This window comes from Myotis davidii, unplaced genomic scaffold (genome assembly GCF_000327345.1).
Source record: "Myotis davidii unplaced genomic scaffold, ASM32734v1 scaffold69, whole genome shotgun sequence".
NCBI lineage: Eukaryota > Metazoa > Chordata > Mammalia > Chiroptera > Vespertilionidae > Myotis > Myotis davidii.
In genome coordinates this window covers 2,804,192-2,824,755 of record NW_006300363.1, presented here as the reverse complement: position 1 = coordinate 2,824,755, position 20,564 = coordinate 2,804,192, and the positions used below count along the sequence as shown (strand labels likewise).

General features: G+C 50.3%; 1 protein-coding gene across 8 annotated transcripts in view; it reads right to left on the bottom strand.

Moving 5' to 3' along the window:
- Positions 1-356: 356 nt before the first annotated feature.
- Positions 357-20,564, bottom strand: part of PECAM1 (platelet/endothelial cell adhesion molecule 1) — a 49,721-nt gene continuing 29,513 nt past the window's right edge. For 2 of the 8 annotated variants that reach the window (XM_015572451.1, XM_006776697.2), the window contains 4 exons: positions 15,683-15,739; positions 14,588-14,702; positions 5,909-5,931; positions 357-1,428 (listed from right to left, as the gene is read on the bottom strand). In XM_015572451.1, the coding sequence (XP_015427937.1) occupies positions 14,596-14,702; positions 15,683-15,739 (164 nt within the window). In that variant the 3' untranslated portion in view covers positions 357-1,428; positions 5,909-5,931; positions 14,588-14,595. The remainder of the gene's footprint in view (positions 1,429-5,908; positions 5,932-14,587; positions 14,703-15,682; positions 15,740-20,564) is intronic. The other 6 variants (XM_006776698.2, XM_015572450.1, XM_006776699.2 and 3 more) reach the window with 6 other exon arrangements.

Genomic DNA, 20,564 nt, shown 5'->3' with positions numbered 1-20,564 from the left:
TACTTATACTCGATTATTCATTTATTTGAAATTCAAATTTAACTGGGCATCGTGGGTTTGGGGAGGTTTGGTTGGTTTTTGTTCAATCTGTCAACGCTGCCTGCCAAGGACAGCCTCGGCGCCTTCAGTTGGGTAGCAAACACCGAAGCCCCAGCCAATGGATATGAATGACTCCGTGTCTGAGACTGGCTGCCCCCTGCCCCCCGGCCCTGACTTCAGTGAGGCACAGAGGCCCTTGGCCTTTGCTGATGGGACCTGTTGGTTCTCTCTGTGACTTCAGCAGGCCTGCGGAGTCCTTGAGCACTACAGATATCCTTTATGCATACGGCCTCTCAGAAGACGACATTTCACAGGTCTTTGAAGAATAAAGATCAAATTTATTGAATACAACACCCGCCAGAGTGCCTGCAGCTGTGTCACTGAGGCAGCTGGAGGGAGCGGTCTCGGTTTGGTGTGCTCGCTAGTGAAATTCCACTGGAGAGGGCTGCAGCCTCTCATTCACCCACTCAAGACACCATCGGAAACATCGTAAGATCTCAGGAGACCATTTCTCTAGCAAGGAATAAATAAAAAAAAATTAGTAAGAAAAATATGCATTTGATTCTTCTATTAAAAATAATATTTGCTGTAGGCAACCATCTTCCTGTTGCTCAGCCTTCAGCGTGGGAGAGGAAAAGAAAGAATACAGAAAAACAACTTAAGAACATCTGTGCTGTCCAGCTTCATTTTCCGTTTTGTGCATTGCCCGGGGTGAACCTTGTCTTCAAGTTGACATATCAATGGGGTTGCTTCCAAGCAGCGTTGTTTTCCCATTTGTGTCGGGCAAGGTTGCAGAGGGACAAGGTGCCGCTGTCCGGTCAGTGCTATGCACGTCCAAGGAGCAAGGACTACCCAGAACTACAGGCCTTCGAAGGACCGAAGACAAAGAGAGAAACACTAGCCCCTAAGCCAGGCCATTTGCTAGAAGTGATCCACTACAAAAAATAAAATAAAAAATAAAAAATAAATCAAACCAGAAAAACAAACCAGGTTTCCGTGTATGAAGGTACTTGGAAAAGTTCTTTATCTCTGCACAAGACAAAATATTCAAGTTTCAAAATATTCCAATGGCCTGCTGACTCTGAACTTCCCTCTGCTGCTCTCCACGCCCCAGGATGCTCCGACTGGGGGGGAGGTGGGCCGGGTGGGAAATTAGCCAGCCCCGCTGTATCTCTCTACCCACAACATCAAGGCAGCAAGACGGCTTTAAGAACTGGTGGCTTGGCCTGAGGAATTGCTTTGTTCAGTGGGAGCAGGGCAGGTTCAGAAATAAGTGCACAGAGCTCTTGGAATCGGGAATCGTCTGCTCTTCTTAGAATGTGGATGTCCTCCCGGGGATGAGTGTCCGCTCTCGTAGTCCTAGGTGCCATCAAGGGAGCCTTCCGTTCTCTGTAGTGACAAGACACAAGACAAGGTATGGTCACACCCTTCCGGACTGAAGACTGGCATGCCGAAATGCAGACAGCGCTTCTTAAAGGATCTCCAAAGCAAGGCTGTCTTCTGCCGGCACCGCCCACACTCGTTTCCCCCTCGCTCCGTGCCTGCTCTAGGGGGCTTGCAGCCTCTACTGCCCAGGTGCCTGTTGCACAGCAGACTACCCACCCACTCCCTCCAGCACCCACTGTGCGCCCAGCACTGCGTCCCCTGGGCGCTACACTTACCCACAGAGGAAGACTAGTGAAGTCAACAGAGCCCTGTCTTCTTGCTCCAGCCCTGCCTCGAACATAAGATGGACCTTCTCTAGGTCTGTGTTTTAATTTAGAAAATGAAGGACTGAACACTGATGAGCAACCTTGAATGTTTTCAAATTATATGATTCTGCCTTAAAAAGGAATGAAATTCTGATAGATTTCAACATGGATCCACCTTGAAAATGCTAGGCTAAGTGAACTAGGGCAGACACAAAGGAACAAATGTTGTATGATTCCACCTCTATGAGGTCCCCAGAGTATTCACATTTAGAGAGACAGAGTACATTAGTGGTTGCCAGGGGCTGGGGGACATGGGGATGAGTGTTGTTAAAGGGGTACAGAGTTTTGGTTTGGGATGATGAAAAAGTCCTGTGGGTAGATGGTGGTGATGATGGCACAACAACGTGAGTGTACTTCACGTCACTAAACTGTACACTTAAAAATGGTTAAAATGGCCCAGGAAGCTCAGTTGGTTAGAGCGTTGTCCCGATACACCAAGGCTGTAGGCTTGATCCCGGTGAGGGCACATACAAGAATCAACCAATGAAAGCATAAGTAAGTGGAACAACAAATCAATGTTTCTCTCTCTCTCTCTCTCTCTCCATTTTCTCTCTCACTCTAGAATCAATCAATCAATAAAAATATTTAATGGTTAAAATGGTAAATTTTATGTTGTGTATGTTTTATAACAATAAAAAAGGGATTCCATATGCCTTCTTGTAGTGTTCTCTAACTGCTTCATATGGTATTTATGTTACCTCCCACCCCACCCCCATCAGTGACTAGACCAGCCGTGGGCAAAAAAGGCTATACCCTTTTATGTAATGATGTTTACTTTGAATTTATATTAGTTCACACAAACACTCCATCCATGCTTTTGTTCCGGCCCTCCGGTCCAGTTTAAGAACCTATTGTGGCCCTTGAGTCAAAAAGTTTGCCCACCCCTGGACTAGACCCACATCTTACCCAGGCAGTTCTCTATGCTGAGGATGCAAGAACCTGACACGCTCCCCCCACCCCACCCCCAATTTTATATCCTGGAATTCTTGACAAACAACCCTGCTGTGAACTAGAAGGTGGAAGAGGTCCTAACGGTAGGAGTTCAGAGGTGGGGCAGGATGAAGGTCTGAGGGGCTTCAGCTGGAAGCCCAAGGCTCTGCCTCCTCCTCTGCCCCTGGCGGGCGGGCCAAGAGAGCTGTGCTGGCCCAGGGGGCTGGAGGCCCGCCAGCCTTGGCAGCTACCCCCGCCCCATTTCCTCCTCCACCAGAGGGTGACCCTGGTCCAGCCTTTTTGCAGGGCCCAGACCAAGTCCCTCCCCAGTCACTTCTGCTCTCCTCCGAGGGAAACCGGCACTTGGGGAGCTGCTGTCAGACCAGCCCCACAGACAGGAAGGGCTGGGCCACAGTCCGCTGCGCCTGGGGATTCTGAAGTAAAGGTGAACACGCTCACATCTAAGGCCTGTGCTTAAATCAGAGCCAGCCGTCAGCCACGCACGGACGGAGGCGAAATCGCCCTGCTTTCTGACCAAAGGTCATTTTGCTTCGAACACCCCAAGGGTATCTCTACTTCCTGCTTTCTGTGCCCCTTATGAGCACTTCCAATAAACCAAGTCTGCTAGGTGCTCATTTAATTCTGCAACAACCGGGGGAGGGGGCTTTAAAACTTACAACTTACAGATGAGGAAACTGAGGCCCTGAGAAATCTGCCCGCAGTGACATGGCTGATAAGTGGCTAGTAAGAAAAAAGAGTCCAGTTTTAACGGGGGCCTCTGATCCTAAGTCAAAGCCTGGCTTTGGTTGAATCCTGTGCCTTGGGTAAGCAGGTGCCTTGTTCCCCTCTGTGATGGGGCATCTCAAGGCCAGGCGAAGTTCCCACACCCACACCCAAACCGCCGCAGCGTTTGATGAAAAGAACTTCAAAATAGATCATAAACTAGCTTTTAAATGATAGTTCGCATGGCACCTTGCACATGTTTCTCATTTAACCCTGAAGAAACTCCTAATAGGTAATTATTGTGTGTGTTGTTGTCATCATCTCCATTTTACAGATCAGGAAGCTCGAGGAAGACATGATCACCCAAAAGATGTCTGGAGAACATGGACCTCACACTCCAGCCTCCTGATCCCAACTCCTGGGCAATGCCCACTGCAGCCTCGCTGCCCGCTGGCTCCCAGGAGGGAGGAGGCGAGTTGTAAATGGGAGTTGCCTTTCTTCGGTAAGAAGGCAAGGTTCTTTCCAAGATCCCCAGACCCACGCAGGCCCAGATTCCCCCCTTTCGCTTAAGGACTGGGTGTTCTCTTCCACGTTATCTGTCTGCCTCCCTCCGCCACAAATACAATTTATAAACAAGGCAAAAATGGCAGAGGAAAATGAAGTCAGAGTGTGCCATTGAAGTAAGTCAAACAATACTAAATTGGTATTTGGCTGAGTGGCTATCTCATTGTTAAGATATTTCCTCCAATATGTTTTCAGAAGCACCGGCCATTAAACAACTGGGAATGATTGCCAGGTTTGATTTCAGGAAGGAAATCCCCTCCCATTTCCCTGCTGGGCAATTCAATTAATTTTCTCCTGACCCTCACCCACCAGCTGAGTATTAGGGAAACTATACCTGCTTCTCTTATAAACAAAATGCTTTCACTTAAAGATTCAAACTTCCTTCCAACGGCTGGGAACCCCTGCTCTCCCACCAAAGGCTTGAGTATTTTGGAGAGCAGGACCAGCCCTGGGTGGGCTCTCGGGGGCATCCTGGGAGCAGATTTCTGGGCTCACGGGCCAGCTTCTGGGGAAAGGGAAAGTCTGTCTGTCCTGGACCTTGGAGCCTCTGTCCAGAGAGACCATTTGGATTGAAGACAAAGTAAATAAGTCGGTCCTGCAGGTCCAGCAGACCTGCCTTGGGTGGACACAGCCATGTTTACTGCAGCGTCGCCTTATCTGGGTCCCACACTGCCCATGGAACAACGGTCTCACCTTCCACCCTTTCCAGGCCATGATGGCTGGGACAGTGACATCACTTTTTGGAGGGAGTCTTGTGTCATGGACTGGCTAGGCGAGGAGGGAGCCTGGACACTTAAATTCCAGTCCTGGCTCTGCTATGAACTAGCCGGGTAACCCTGGGCAAGCTGTTTTGCCAATTTGGGTCTTGGTTTTCTCACCTATCAATTGGGCTTCCTGCCCTTCCCATGTAATAGTCTCTGATTTCAGCCCAGCCGCTGGCTCACTGGTTGAGTGTTTACCTATGAACCATGAGGTCACGGTCAGGGCACATGACTGGGTTGTGGGTTCAATCCCCGGTAGGGGGTGTGCAGGAGGCAGCCGATCAATGATTCCCTCTCATCATTGATGTTTCTATCTCTCTCTGTCCCTCTCCCTTCCTCTCTGAAATCAATAAAATATATATATTTTAAAGTCTCTGATCTCAGAAGTCTGGGGCGGGGGGTTAGAAAAAGACATTCATCCATTCCTTTTGTCTTTAAACTGATAGCTTTCCTCCACAGTAAGGATGTCAGCGCTTCCTGTCTGTCAAAGGCATAATGACTTCTCTGTTTTATAAGAAGGAAGACTCAGGCAAAGAAAGGAAGCCAGGGGGCCCATTGGAAGGGCCACCAGCAGTCTTGCTGCAAGTTCTTCCCAGACCTTAAAGAAACAGGTTAGTGGGGCAAATTCTTCATCTCTGAAGATGCAAGCTGCCCTTCACTCCTGCACTGCTGCATGGCTCATAAAAAGGCTGGGAGTAGGAAGACCGGGGGAGATGGGTCTTTGCAACATTTGAACTTGGACTTCTGCAAGCCTTCCTCCCAAGCCTGGACCCTGGGCTAGCAGGAAATATGAACGTGGCTTGTTTGGAGCTAAGTGCCCTAGATTCCCAGTTCTCTGGGAGAGGGTTTCTAGGGTCTCCCTTCATATGTGACACTCTGGGCATGTGTGGCCCAAGTGCTGGGCTCAGATGCAATGATGCAAACAGTGGGAGAGAATATTTGACATCACAACTGGCCCAGCAAAGCTGGCTGGTCTAATGACCCAATATCCATGGGCCCAGGGCTCCTGGTCTGAAACAGATGAGGCCAGTACATGGGTATAATCAGTGGGAATGCAGAATCTGGGTGAGTCTGGAAATATTTCACTGTTCAATAGACTATATATATTTTTTAAATGATGCATATAAAATGTATACTTACAGAATATCTGTTTTCCATGAAATCTGTAAAACAAAGGGTAACAGGGAAGTGAGCAATGAAAAGAGAGCATGTTTGGGTCCTCCCACCCCAACCTCTCAGAGGCTGATCCCAGAAGGGAAAGGGGGAGATGATGCAGAAGATGCCAGAGCCACAAGCTTACTGGGTTCCCAGGTTTATGGCTCTTTGGCCCAGACAGCTTCCCCTGGGCCCTGTAGCTCTATGTGACAAGCATAGAATGACCCTGGCCAGCGTATTTGACATTTAAATGACATATATATGTTTGTGTTGATTTCAGAGAGAGGTAGTGAGAAACATTAATTGGCTGCCTCCTGCATGCCCCTTACTGGGGATTGAACCTGCAGCTCACACATGTGTCCTGATTGGGAATCAAACCAGCAACCTCTCGTTGCATGGGACAACGCTCAACCTCAACAACTGAGCCACACTGGCCAAGGCTCACTTGACATTTTAAACAGTTTTTTAAAAAATTAGTACCACCTATTATTTTAGGAACAAAGCTGAAAACCATAGAAAATAACAGATAAAAGTATCTCCAGTTCTACTCTTCGAACCCTATTGACACTTTTCATCTTTTCTGCTACCAGCAGGCTTCTTTTGGAGTTATAATTATACAGCACCTGCCATCTTATAGCCTATCTTTTTCACATTGCATGATTTTGTAAACATTTCCTGGTACCTTCTTAAACATTGTTAGCAGCTGCATAATAATCATTTGATGGATGTTTATTTACTTATCCAGTTCCTTACTTTAATAATTTAGGTTCTTTCCGAGTTTTTGCTATTTTAAATAATGCTGCCAGTATCTTCTTTGGGAATAAAGCTATTTTCATATGCCTTACTAGCCTGTCCATTCCCGGAGTGGAATCAACGGAGCAGAAAGTATAAACATTGCTGACACGCTTGGCATGTGCAGCCCAAGTGCTGGTCTGAAGGGCAGGACTGCCACATCCCTGTCCCTGAGGAGACTCGTTTCAACTGTCCGGAGACCACACTGTCTTCTTGCCAGAGTGCATGCTGGGACTAGCTGGCCCTGCCAGGCTTCCGTGATGAAAATGGCCCTGGCCAAATGTCAGGAAGAAGAGAGTAGGGGTAAGAAAAGCCAATGAGACCGGCCAGTGTGCTCAGTGGTTGAGCACTGACCTATGAACCAAGTCACGGTTCAATTCCCGGTCAGAGCACACATCCGGATTGCGGGCTCGATCCCCAGTGTGGGGCATGCAGGAGGCAGCTGATCAAGGATTCTCATCATTGATGTTTCTCTCTCCCTCACCCTTCCTCTCTCTGAAATCAATTAAAAAAAATATATTAAAAGAAAAATCAATGAGAACTGGGGGCTGAATTGTCCCTGACTGCATTAGTTAGAGTTAGTTTTCACTGCAAGAGGCAAGAAAGGGATATGATTTGCCCCATTGGGCAAGACCAGGCCCCCAGTAATAGCAAAGTTTCTGAATGGTCAGTGACCCACATGTTGGGGCTGATTCCTAGAGACTGTAGACATAGGCATAAAGATGGAGAAGCCACAGGGACCTCTTGTTATCTGAGGAAGGCCCCGAGAGGAGATGTAGATTCGAATTGGGGGTGGTTGCCATTCTTGATGGCTATGGGGTGAAGGCAGGAAAGCCATAACCCCTCCTCAAGTCCCCAGTCTTACTGGTGGAAGCTCTCCAAGGGGCCTCAGTTTCTACCAGCTGCCCAAGATCAAACCTGGTCCCTCCTAAGTCTTGGGGCCCACCTGTTACAACCCTTCTGTTTCTTTCTCTAATTTAGAAATATCCTGTTTCCACAACTCCACTTCCCCCTCGAGCCCTGTCTTATCACAGCTCCATTGTGTGTCCCCTCTAGAAGGAACAGGGCCAGCAGTTCCTAAGGGGCCCCTTCTGTGCTGGCCGGGACAGAGGCAGGCGGCAATGGCCAAATGGATGAATCAGCCTGATGGCGAAGCTGAGCCATTGTGTAAACTTCCACACATTGAGTGAGGCAGGCAGCATCCCACCCCCACCCCAAATCTGACCTGGGAGGATCCAAAGGACCCCATGCTTCCTGCTCCCCCAAAGCCCCAAAGGCTCTGGAATGAGACGAACTAGGGAGAAAGCCTCAGTCCGTGTTTCCTAAAGCAATCTGAGCACAAAATGCTAACATTTGAGTCTGCTGATATACAGCAAGTTTCTGTACACAAGTTTCTGTAGTTTTCTTTGTGGTAATAGAGGAACCACAACAAAAATAGAATCTGGAGAGCAGTATCCTCTCTCCCCCCCTCCCCCCTGAGTATGTTTTTTCCCTCTCGAAGTCCAAGCCTGGGCTGCTCTGGGCCTCGCAGTGCGGGTGGGGACTGGCCCTCGTACTCCTCTCGCCTTCCCAGAGGGGACATGGCACAGAGGCCCTCTGTTCTAGTTTCTGAATGACCAGCTACTCCTGGTTTACTGGGTTTCTCCCCCTTAAGAAACATCTGTTAGCCTGAATCCCAGGCAAAGGGAAGCAGAAGGCGGAGGCTGAGTGAGCAGATACTCAGGCGGGAAGCGGGCTCTGTCTGACCCAGAAGGCTTAGGCTAGTGTCTGGAGCGGGACTGGGAATCTTTTCCCAGGGCCTGGAGTTGTTAGGGGGACATGTCCAGGACACCTCCCAAGGTGGGCACAGGGCATCTAGAGAGGAAAACCAGCTCTGCTGTTGGAAGATCGCGGGAGGTGAATTCCTCTGAGCCGGGGTTCTTAACATTGGCACTCTGGGCATCCTGGTCTGGAGCAGTCTTTGAGTTGGGACTTTGTCCTGTGCCCTGGGAGGTGTCCAGCAGCATCCTGGCCTCCACTCACTACAGGCTGTAGCATCCCCCTCCCCCCAGGTTATGGCAACCAAAAATGTCTCCAGACATGGCCACATGTCCCCTACATTGAGAACCACTGCTCGAAGCGCTGGAAGTCTCACTCAGACTGGAGTTCTTTCACAGATTGGGTCTGCTTACGTGTTAGGAGAGAGGCACCACACTGTCACCTCAACTACTTTCTCTAACTGTGCACCTCTTCGGAGCACTACAGCACTGCTTCAGCCTAATCATCAGCCATAACTAGAGCGGCTGCTGCTGACTCAGATTTGCAAATAAGTGAAAAGGGAACAAGAACTTTGGGAAATCTCAAGTGCTAAGCTTGCAGATCATGAGGCATTATCAGCATTTTCTTCATTTCCCTAAGAAACAAAAAGCTCTCAATTTGGTTTCTTTCTGATGTGATTTTTCTAGTTCTGGGCACCCCTCTCCTTCCTTCCCTAACATGTGGCAACAAATCATCTTTTTTTTTTCTTTAATTTAATTCTTTATTATTTAAAGCATTACATATGTCTCCTTTCCCCCCATTGATCTCTCCCTGGTCATTGCCCCTCTCTGCTCCGCCCCCCCCCCCGGCTCCCCCAACATACACATGCCCTTACTCCTCTACTGTCTGTGTCTATGGGTTATACTTATATGCATGCATACAAGTCCTTTGGTTGATCTCTCACCACCACCCCTCCCCTGCCTTCCCTCTGAGGTTGGATGGTCTGTTCGATGCCTCTATCATCTTACAATTGGAAAGGGGAGAAGATCAAAGACCAAGAGGTTTCCTTGCCATAGACCAGCGGTTCTCAACCTGTGGTCTCAACCAGCAGTTCAACCCCTTTGGCGGTCGAATGACCCTTTCACGGGGGCCGCCTAAGACCATCCTGCATATCAGATATTTACATTACGATTCATAACAGTAGCAACATTACAGTTATGAATTAGCCACAAAAATAATTTTATGGTTGGGTCACACATGAGGAACTGTATTTAAAGGGCCAGAAGGTTGAGAACCACTGCCATAGACTAAGAGTAATTGCTGGGACAAGATGTCAGATTAACTATATGTCAACATATGGTAGGCTCTGAGTAGACAGAATAGCAGACTTGCATGGCCATGGCCATGACTCAGAGGGAGACATGGAATTGGAAGAGATGTCCCCCTCCTCCCCATTTCATTTATTTTATTATTACCGTGCTTTTTAATCATCATCCAAGGGCTTGTTTATTGATTTTTAGAGAGAGAAAAAGGGAGAGGGAGGGAGGGAGGGAGGAAGAGGGAGAGAAAGAGAGAATCAGTTGCCTACCATCCATGCCCCGAGCAGGTATCAAACCCCACAACCTGGATATGTACCCTGACTGGAAATCAAACCTGCAAACTTTTTGGTGTATGACAGGATGCTCCAACCAACTGAACCACCTGGCTGCGGTCCCCTCCTCCTAATTTTAAAGAACCCACTTGCCCACCACAGCCCTTCCTTATCCACCTTAGGACCACATACGCTCCTGAGGGACACTGAGGTGTTTACAGCAATTCTACATGGGTCAGGCATCTTGTTGAGAATTAATGAGAAAACTACCACCAGGGGAGAAATGAGGGGTCAAGTCATATAACCTGCTAAGGGCAGAGCTGAGCCCAAACCCCAGGTCTCCATCTCCTATGTAGGATGTTCTCCATCAGGTTCACAGTACAAAGACCCATCCAAGCAGGACTCTGGCCAATGTGAATGCAGCGGAAACCCAGTAACTGGGCCCCTGAGATCCCTGACTTAATTCAGACTTGAAGGGGAAACTTGGGCTTAAAGGCAAATAACCTATGTGGTCTTGGAATCAAGGGTGGATAAAGGGTTAAGTGACTCGTAGACGTGACTGATGACTCCCTCCTCACCAAGATGTTCAGGGGGATGGAGGCTTCCAGACGGACTGAGGCATAGACAAATGACCATGACTGTCACCGCCACATACTAGGACACTGAATGTTATAACTGAAAGGCAACTTAAGATCATGCTTCCAACCACCTCCTTTGACAGATGAACAGGCGGAGCTTAGTCACATTCACAGAGACACAGAGTAGCCTGCTTGTTGTTGGGGCTGAGGAGAGAAGGGGGTTTTGTTTAATGGGGAGGAAGTTTCACTTGGGGAAGATGAAAGACCTGTGGAGATGGATGATGGTGATGGTTGTCCAATATTGTGAATGGGCTTAATGCCCCTGAAATGGCAAGTGTGAGGTATACTGTACCACAGTTAAAATAAAGAAATAAGCTGAGCCATTGTGGCTCAGTGGATTGAGTGTCAACCATGCACCAACCATGTCCTACACCAGTGATGGGGAACCTATGACACGCGGACTCATATTTTTGGTTGATTTTTCTTTGTTAAATGGCATTTAAATATATAAAATGAATATCAAAAATATAAATCTTTGTTTTACTATGGTTGCAAATATCAAAAAATTTCTATATGTGACACGGCGCCAGAGTTAAGTTAGGGTTTTTCAAAATGCTGACACGCCGAGCTCAAAAGGTTCGCCATCACGGGCCTACACCATGTCCTACACCAAGAGGCCACCAGTTCAATTCTGGTCAGGGCACGTGCCCAGGTGGCGGGCTCCATCCCGAGTAGGGGGCGTGCAGGAGGCAGCCGATCAGTGATGCTCCTCTCACATCAATGTTTCTATCTTTCCCTCTCTCTAAAAATCAATAAAAACATATTTCTAAGCAAATAAATAAAGCTGAGCTTCGAGACTAAAGCCAAGGTCACAAAGACCTGTGTGTGCCTCCCACAGCCTACGAGATCCTGACACTTCTCAGCCAGGTCCTACCCAGAGCCCTGCCCTGGGGCTGCTCCTTGGAGGCAGGCCTGCCCGGTGCCCTTTGGCTTATCTAGAAGAGCAGTTTGCTTTTGTACCACTCAGGGGAAAATGGGGTTTAAGAGCCAGAACTACGCCCTGTGAGCCAGTTCCCGAAATAGCCAGTCCTGAAGTGCTGCCCGTTGGAAGACGCTGGGGAACTGAGAAATTAAGGTGGGGAAGAATAAAAAATTAAGAAGGAAAGGTCAGATAAGACTCAGCTCTGCCCTCAGCCTGCTCACTGACCTATCCCCCACCAGGGCCTTTGTTTTATTGTGGATCTCTCTCTCTCTCTCTCTCTCTCTCTCTCTCTCTCTCTCTCTCTCTCACACACACACACACACACACACACACACCTCTGCTGTCCACCCTGAGCCATCCCTCCAGGATCAATGAGGGTTGAAAGACCCTACCCCTTCACACAAGGAGCAGAGCAGAGCTCAGAGTGACACAATCAGAAGGGAACTCAAAGCATCTAGAGCAGGGGTGGGGAACCCTTTTTCTGCCAAAGGGCTATTTGGATATTTATAACATCATTCTCAGACCATACAAAATTATCAACTTAAAAATTAGCCTGCTGTATTTGGTCCAACATTTAATCAACTCACCCCTAATGCCTTGGCAGGGCCGGACCAAATGATTTCTTGAGCTGGACATTCCCCACCCCTGATCTAGAAGTGTGGTCCCCAGACCAGCAGCAGCAGTGGCAGCGGCTGTGGGAATTGGTTGGAAATGCCTATTCTCAGCCCCACTCCAGACCTACTGAGTGGGAAATGCAGGAGGTGGTGCCAAGCCACCTGTGTTTAAACAAACCTGGAGAGCCCTGTCCTATATCCAAGCCTAGGCCCCTCATTTCACAGAGACCGAGGTCCAGAGGGGTTCCATGGCTCACTCAGTCACCCAGACCAGACCAGACCAGGCTGTTACCCTTAGCTCCTGAATTAGAGAGAGTACAATCCTCTGATTAAGCTGATGATAATGTGGAAACCAACCAAACAAACAAAAAAGTGGGAAAATGTAGAAGCTCACAGTCAATCGGTTTGGCAACACAGAGAGGACGTGTGAAGGCTCTGCAGCCAGCTCCCTGGCTTTGAGTCCCTGCTTGGCCACTGCTGGCCTGGGTACCAGGACGAGTTATTTACCGCCGGGCCCATTTCCTCCTCTGCAGAGCAGGATAATTAACAGTGAGCATCTGACAGTAAGAGGAAGAGAAAGAAAAAGAAAAGAGGAATCAACCAAGGCCTCTTTATGCAGCAGCCAAGCGGGAAACCGCTCAGAAACAGGACGTGCCTTGGCTTCCAGGATGGGAACCAAGCCCAACTGACCCCTGGGGGCCCAGACGGGAGCTCCCTGGCCTGGGAGTTGGGAGATGGCTTTGGTCTCACCCTGGGCACTGGGGTTCCATTCCTCTTGTTTTTTTCCAGCTAAAACAGACTGAATTCTCACTCTAGGGCAGAGATAATACACTGACTGCATGTGTGGGGTGGGTAATTAGCACCATCTCCCCTGACTCTGTCTCATCCCCCTTTCTCATTGAATTCCATCTCCACTTAACAGTCGAAGAAATTGAGCCTCAAACAAGTCAGGCATCTTGGTCAAAGGGTCAAAGTCACACAGCTGGTAAGAGGAAGGAGAGGTTGATGACTCCCAACACAACAGGGCCCTTCATTGTCTTGAATCCCTCCCTACAGGGTTGGGTGCCTGTGGTCCATTCCATCCCAAGGCCAGAAGGAGCAGTCACCTTCCAACAGCCTGGCACTGAGGACTCCGGCATCTAGAACCAGCCTGGGGACCCCGAGAGAACCCACTTGAGCAGCTGCCTCAATGCAGATGCAGGAAACCAGAATACACCTCCCCCCGATACGCCACTTCGGCACAGCAGAGATTTTGAGCTGGAAGCAGAGAATCAACGGATGCAGAAAGAAGCCGTCTGGGAGCTTCTCTTATCGGAGTAAAAGCAGAAACTTCTGAGACCTCAGAACTGCCATAAACCCCCTGCCCCAGGAAGTTTTATGGTCATGAAGACAAGGAAAAGTCGGTGCCGAGGTGGACATCCACAAATAAGCCTGACGCCCCAGTAGGGTCCCCCATATATTTACCTTCCCACAGCTCTCTACCTGGAACCCCTTTTCCTTTGTTTTGTCACTTCTCTATGAATTTTTTATTCTTGGTTAACATGCCAAATAAACAACAGATTTTAATCCCTCCACCGAGTCACTTATCACCTGCTTGTTTTTCTCTCCTTAATCTGTCTTTTTTCAGCAGGGCCCCTAACAACAACCCTTGGGAATCCACACTGGGCGTGGCCTTCCTCAGCTGGAAGGGGCCTGCAGGGGTAGCCTTAGGTGACTACAGACCCCAAGGCCTTATCCCTGCAGCCTGCCCGCCTACCAGCTTCCCTTCCAAAGACAGTGCCGCTCAGGGATCAGGAGCATGGAGCCTGGCTCTGGGGTGGACCAGTTCTCAGGGACTTGCTTGCTGTGTGACTTTGCGCAAGTATTTTAACCTCTCTATGCCTCAGTATCCTCATCTGTAAAATGGGGTTTATTGTGAGGACTGAAAGAGATCATGTAACCTAGGCCACTTGGCACAAAAGCTCAATAAATGTGAGGTTTTGCAGAACCAAAGCAACTGCAAGGGAACCATGTCTGGGACCATGAGAAAAGCAGAAGAGACATTTTTGCAGTTACTAAACAGGACCAACCTTGAACCCTACCTGACCTCTAGCTTTCTTTCTATTACATGGACGAACAGAGAGAAGAACAGAGAAAGCCTGTTTATTTCCAAATTTACATTTTACTAGCTCTGAATAAATTGAAAATGCAAAATCAGATACTTAAGCCAAAAATTCCCCAGCAAATGGTTTTCAAAAATTATTTAGTGCTGAGTCCCACAAGGGGCTGAGTTTCTGCTCCAGCCATGAAATAGCATTAAAAAAATATATATTACTTAAGGAGTGATTCCTATTTCAGAGAAAAAGTAGGCTCTTGAGGTAAGACAGTTACCTGTCTTCTCAAATGTTGTCAGCATCAGAAACATCTGGGAACATGTTAGAGTTCAGATTCTGGCGACTGTGGTTCTGTGGGTCGGGCTGCGCCCGGGACCATGGCTGCTTCTGGCCTGTGGACCACACTTGCATTAGCCGGGCTTTACCAAGTCTCCCAGCCCTTTTTAAGAACTCCCTTCCAAAGAATTCATTTAAATAGAGGTCTGTTGTTCAAAGGAAGATATCCCTCTAGCAACTGTCTCCCCCAGGGTGCTTATGCTTTTTACGTTGCTATTTATTTTCAGAACTTAAAAGTAATCTCTGTAGCCGAAACCGGTTTGGCTCAGTGGATAGAGCGTCGGCCTGCGGACTGAAGGGTCCCAGGGTCGATTCCGGTCAAGGGCAGTGACCTGGGTTGCGGGCACATCCCCGGAGGGAGATGTGCAGGAGGCAGCTGATCGATGTTTCTGACTCTCTATCTCTCTCCCTTCCTCTCTGTAAAAAATCAATAAAATATTTAAACAAAAAAAAAAAAAAGTAATCTCTGTAGATTTCATTTCTGCAGAATGGAATGCAGTAATTATACAAAAAATGAGATGGTTGGGAGCATCCCAGTTCCATGCCTGCCAGGTACTGCGCTCGGTCTGGGGGAAGCTCTTCACCTGCAAGCAGGGAGGTGGGAATGGAAGTGGGTCAAGGGAATGGAGCAGATCTGACTCCCTCCCCCGAGGTCCGCATGCTCCCAGGAAAGCTGAAGCCACTGACCATCTTCAAAGCAAAGCGCCGACTCTAAGACCTTCTTGGGGGAGAGGGGGCTCTGCACCAGACCCTCATGGGGAGCAGGTGAGGCTCACTGCCTGGCACCCCCCCTGCTTCTTGGGGTCACAGGAGAGCTCTGCCGAGTGTCCTGTGAGCATACAATGGTGCCAGCACCCACTCCTATCCAACAAGCCCAGCAGCTGGGCACCTGTTTGCCTGGTGAGAGTCAACTCTGTGTAAGAGGTAGCACCCCTTCTTGACCTTTGCTCCCTCTTTTGTCTGCCCACTCCCAAGACCTCATGGATGATGCTGGAGGCAGTGCCCACCAGGCTGGGGGTCAGGGCCCCTCACTCACCGGGGTTAGCTTTCCGGATCTCACTGTACACTGTCTCCGTGCCTTTCCTTCCCAGACCTGGAAAGGGACCAGGCACAGGTCAATAGCTGCCTCTGAGAACCAGGTCGGCCCACTACTGAAGCAGGAAAATATCTAAGGCTTCCCAGGCAAGGCTGCACCCCGCTACCCCAGCCCACGAATGCCATCTTCAGGAGCGCCTGGAGACCCCCTCACCCCTAAGCCCGGGCCACTTCCCAGCTTTAGAAGACCTGGTCTAACCAGTGTCACTCAGCTGGAAGTATGAGGTTAATAGGTCACCTTGGGAACCCTGGACCGGAGGAGCCGGCAGCCTCCAGCTCGGGGGCCTCCTCCCTGTTTCCCTGCCCCTGTGTCCCCATGTCCAGCTTCACTGTGTCCCAGGAGGCTTGGCTACAGCTTCCCAATCGCCTGAGGTCCAGGTTACAGCCTGAGTGTCATCTGTGCCTAAGGATTAGCTGGGACGGAGACCATTTACAAATCTAGACAGCTGGGCTGCTCAATTTCACATGCCCATACCTGGGCCTCACTGCAGCTGCTGTTCGCATTTGTCTGGGGTGGACCCTGGCTTTGGCTATTTTTTTAAGTGCTGCCAGGGCGTCCTAATATGAGACTGGGTTGAGATCCTCTGATCTGGGCTATTTTGAAACAGCAGGCAAGATGGGCCACCGCAGGTGTGGATTCTACCCAGAGGAGACGCAAGGGTTTGGGAGACCAAGAGAACCCATTCGGCCATCTGTTTATGTATATGCACTGCCTGTATATACACACATGTACACACACACCTAGTGCATCTACACGCATGATTCACACACATATAGTACGTACACACAGTATGCATATACAGGCCTGCACGCCTGTGCGTACACTCACATACACACCCACAAACCCTGAGGAAACAGGATGGAACCCAGCTGCTTCCCTGGCTCCTCTCACCTGCACAAGCACCAGGAAGCCTCATTGTAGAAAGGCATCTGATGCCATGTGGCTAGCACTCTCCCTCTGCACGTTGGGGAAATGGAGCCCCCAACAGGGTGAGCCCTTCCTGCTGCCACAGCCAGCGCCATGTAGATGTTTCCTTCCTCAGTGGCAGATGGCCTGGGCATGCCCATGGACTCTAACTGCACCAAGATACTCTCAACTCACCCTCTTCCAGGGACACCCCCCTCTCTTGCCCCTGATCCTGCACAAATTCCTCCACTACCCGCATGGCCCTTTCTCTTTGCTCTATTACTCCTCATCCTCTAAGCCCCAGGACAAGCTTTGCTCCTATACTCGGAGCACACACCCTCACACACCTATATACTCCCTCACACACTCACCCCTTCCTGTGCCGGGCAGTTACAGAGGCCCCTGTGCCTCACAGCTCTCTGGGGACACTTGCCCACTACACACTGACATTCTTTGTCCCCACAACTGCCTCCCCTCGTGGCCCCAGAGCCCCTCCAGGGCAGTGCCTGAGGTCTTGTGCACCTTCCAACCCCAGCACCTGCATGGCTACCTGGAGGCACCTGTAAAGGTCTGATGTGACAGTGAAGGCACCACCAGTCAACGCCCCTGTAAGTGTCTCTATCTCAAACCCAGGGCCTTCAGGAAGGTCTTGGCAGTCAGCTCAATCCCTGAGGTTTTTGGTTTTAGGATTGAAATCCTGGTCATTCATTCCACATTGAATGACAAGGGTTCTGTGGCAGGACCCGAATGCCAGAGACAGCCTGGGGGGTGGTTCAGATCCCCACGGCTGAACTGGAGGCACTTGGGATTGCCAGGGCCGTGAAAAAGGAGACGCCCTTATGGCAGGGAACGGGAGCAGGAACTCAGTAGAGCAGCTGAGATACCAGGTACCCCCCTAAGAGGACAGCAGAGAGGCCCACACCACTCTCCCCCTGTGACACAGATTTGGGGGTGTAAAGGGAAGCTCCAGGTGTCCACCACATCCCTAGGGGACTCTCTGCTCAATGTCAGGCCTGGCCAGTCCCTCGCTCAGTGTGATCTAACAGCTCCTGTGTGCCAGGCACCACAGAAGAGGAAACGGTGAAGTGGACCAGCTTTCTGGAGCCACAGGTTGCGGGGTAATGGGTGTGCAAACAGCGCTGTAGGACCCTGTGTCTGGGCGCACCAGGTCCCTGCCAGCTCATCCTCTGACCCAGCCCCCCATGGAAATGGAGGAGGGGCAGGGGACCCTGGCGGCCAAGCCTGGGGCCCTGGACACCCTGTGAAATCCACTGCCCCAGGTGCATGGGGTGGTCTCTCTGGTTACCTTGGGGACACTATCGCCCTCTGGACCCGAAGAGACACACTCAACTCCCTTTCACCTCCTAATGGCTTGCCCGCCTGGGCAGCAGGGTGGCTGCCTCTTCTTGGTGCCCCAGTGGTTTCTCCTGTGCCCTCCTGGTTCTGCCCAGTTCAGTGGTGGGCGGGAGCTTGCAGCTCATCACTCCACTCCCCTCGCTGCTGCCAGCAGCTGCCTGCTAATGACTAAACCAGCCAGCAGGCTGTTTGTCTCTGCTATCAGAGGGATTTCCAGATGGGGCTTTATTTTGGCTTGTTTTCCTCTGTTAACAGAGAACGAGATGGCTTCAACCTCATGGGGTTTTCCCAGCAATTAGGCTCAGAGCAAACAGGCAGCAAACCGGGGTTTACCGAGTTCCTTCCTGCCCTTCCTCCACCCTCAAGGGACAGCTGGTTAGCTGCCAGCCAGGGTTAGAAGTGGACCCAGTCCCCCCTTCCCCTCCTCCACCCCAACTGGGGAGGAGGGGGTCCTCGAGGACAGGGAACTGGGTTGGCCAAGACGAGGTCAAGTTTACTCATCACTAGCCTTGCATCCACAAAGTCCTTTCCTGGCTTGGTAACGCCCCAAGAGAAAGCCAGGGGGCAGCATCATAAACCAGGCCTGCCCCCCGCCACACAGCCCTACTCTCGGCTGCCAAAGATGCTGGGTCCAAAAACCGCAAAGTGAATCCTCTAGAAACTCTCCATTTCCACCCGTGACCCCCATTCTAGCTCTACCAAGGCCTCCACAACCCCACAGCACCTCTGTGCAAATTGGGAAAAGGTGACCACTTGGGTGGTTGCAACCCTGTAGGTGCACAGCTTGGCAAGGAAGGCGCCCTGCCTCGCCTGTCCTAATACTTCGTTTCTCTTCAACACCTCCCACCCCTTCAAGCAAATTAAACCAGACACTACTAACTAACATGGAAACATTCCCAAAGGAACCCTTCTCCAAACCCTGCTTCCTTTTTCCTCCTTCAGGGCCTTACCTACAAGGCTTCCCGGGCATCGGGCACAGTCCTTAATTCTACCTCCTCCAATGCCCCTCCCCCTATGGGCCAGAAGCAGAGTAAAGGCAGGGCCTGGCCCTCTGGGGGTAGTACCATTATCTGCTTGGGCACTCAGTGGGGTATGGAGGGTCAAGAAGATGGGTGTGTGTGTGTTTCCACACACATGGCAAAAAATCTTTGGGCAGCCCTGCCCTCTTGTTATAATCCTCCTTTCTTCTATAGCCCAAGTCCCCTGAAGAGGAAGTAAGCTTCTACCCACAGACTGAGCCCCAGGATGCCCAGTGATGGAGGGGCTCAGGCTGGACCAGGGAAGGCCGCAGGGAGCCCCCTAACGGTCCCATCTGCCACAGCCCACCCAGACTCAGGTCTGAACAGGAGACCACTGTGCTGCCTCCTCTTGGGCACCTGGAATTTAACCCAACTAAACCAGTGGTCAACACGGGCACATTCCTCCCAATCTCAGACATCATGGTCATCCATGAAGGAATTTTGTCTCCCCAATCCTGGCTGTGTTGTGATCTGTCTCCAGAATATATCTGGAATCCATCCATTGCCAGCACTTTGGCTCCACGCTCATCCCCTCTTGTCTAATGATAACATTCTTGTTCCCCGTCACATCCGTCCTCCACACCAGCCACAGGGATTGCCTTTTAAAGAAGGAAGTTGGAACCTGCCACTTCCCTGCTTAAAGGCTTCCAAATCCGCTGAGACTAGAATGCAAAGAGGACCTTGGAGGCTCCATCCTGTCCGCTCAGCTCCATCTGCCTCCTCTCTCTGCAGATCCTTAAGTGAGCCAAACTCTGGGCCACCTCTACACTGCCCTTCTCATTTCCTGGGTCCTTCCTCCTCTGGGCGGGGCCACCTTCTTTGTGCCCCTGGAAGGCTCTCTGCACACACCTAAGCGAGGAAAGCAGGAAGGAACCCAAAACACCTCCCAGATCCTGGAGCAAGAGGTGAGGAGACACGCCATCACCATGTGGCTCTGGCTAAACCTATGCAGGCTTGTCCTGGGAAACAGCCCCAGGCCTGCATGCTGAGTGGACACTGCCTGGCCTCAGCCTCGACAGCGAGGGGCAATAGCCGTGTGAGCTTCCCAGCAGCGGAGATGGATGTTCTGGTGTTTGCTGGGCACCGGCCCACTCCTGGCCAGTCTCCTCAGCACAGAGCCAGGGACCTCCAGGCCAGCCCGCCCCTGAGAGAACCAGGCACATAAAACCAAAACCAAAACCAAAACCAGAGCCCCTACTTTACACAGGAAGGGATTCTGTACTTTCAAAAGCCTTTACCCAAGTGTTCCTTTAAATAGCAAAGCACCCACTCACTACCTTCAAACATTTCATTTACACAGCTCGGTCTGCAAGCAACTTTTTAAGGAGGATGCTGGGTTTGGGCCAGGGGGCGTACCTCTGGAAGAAAGCTCAAAGGCCCAGGAGTGAGGCTGATCTCAAAAAGTCTCAAAAAACACATTTCTTAGGACTTAGTAAATTGCTCAATAAAACATATCCATTATTAGTAGTATGCTAAATAGTAACTGATGAAATGTTACACCTCAAAGCCAGGGCGGGGTCATTGCTCCTGCTAGGCATGTT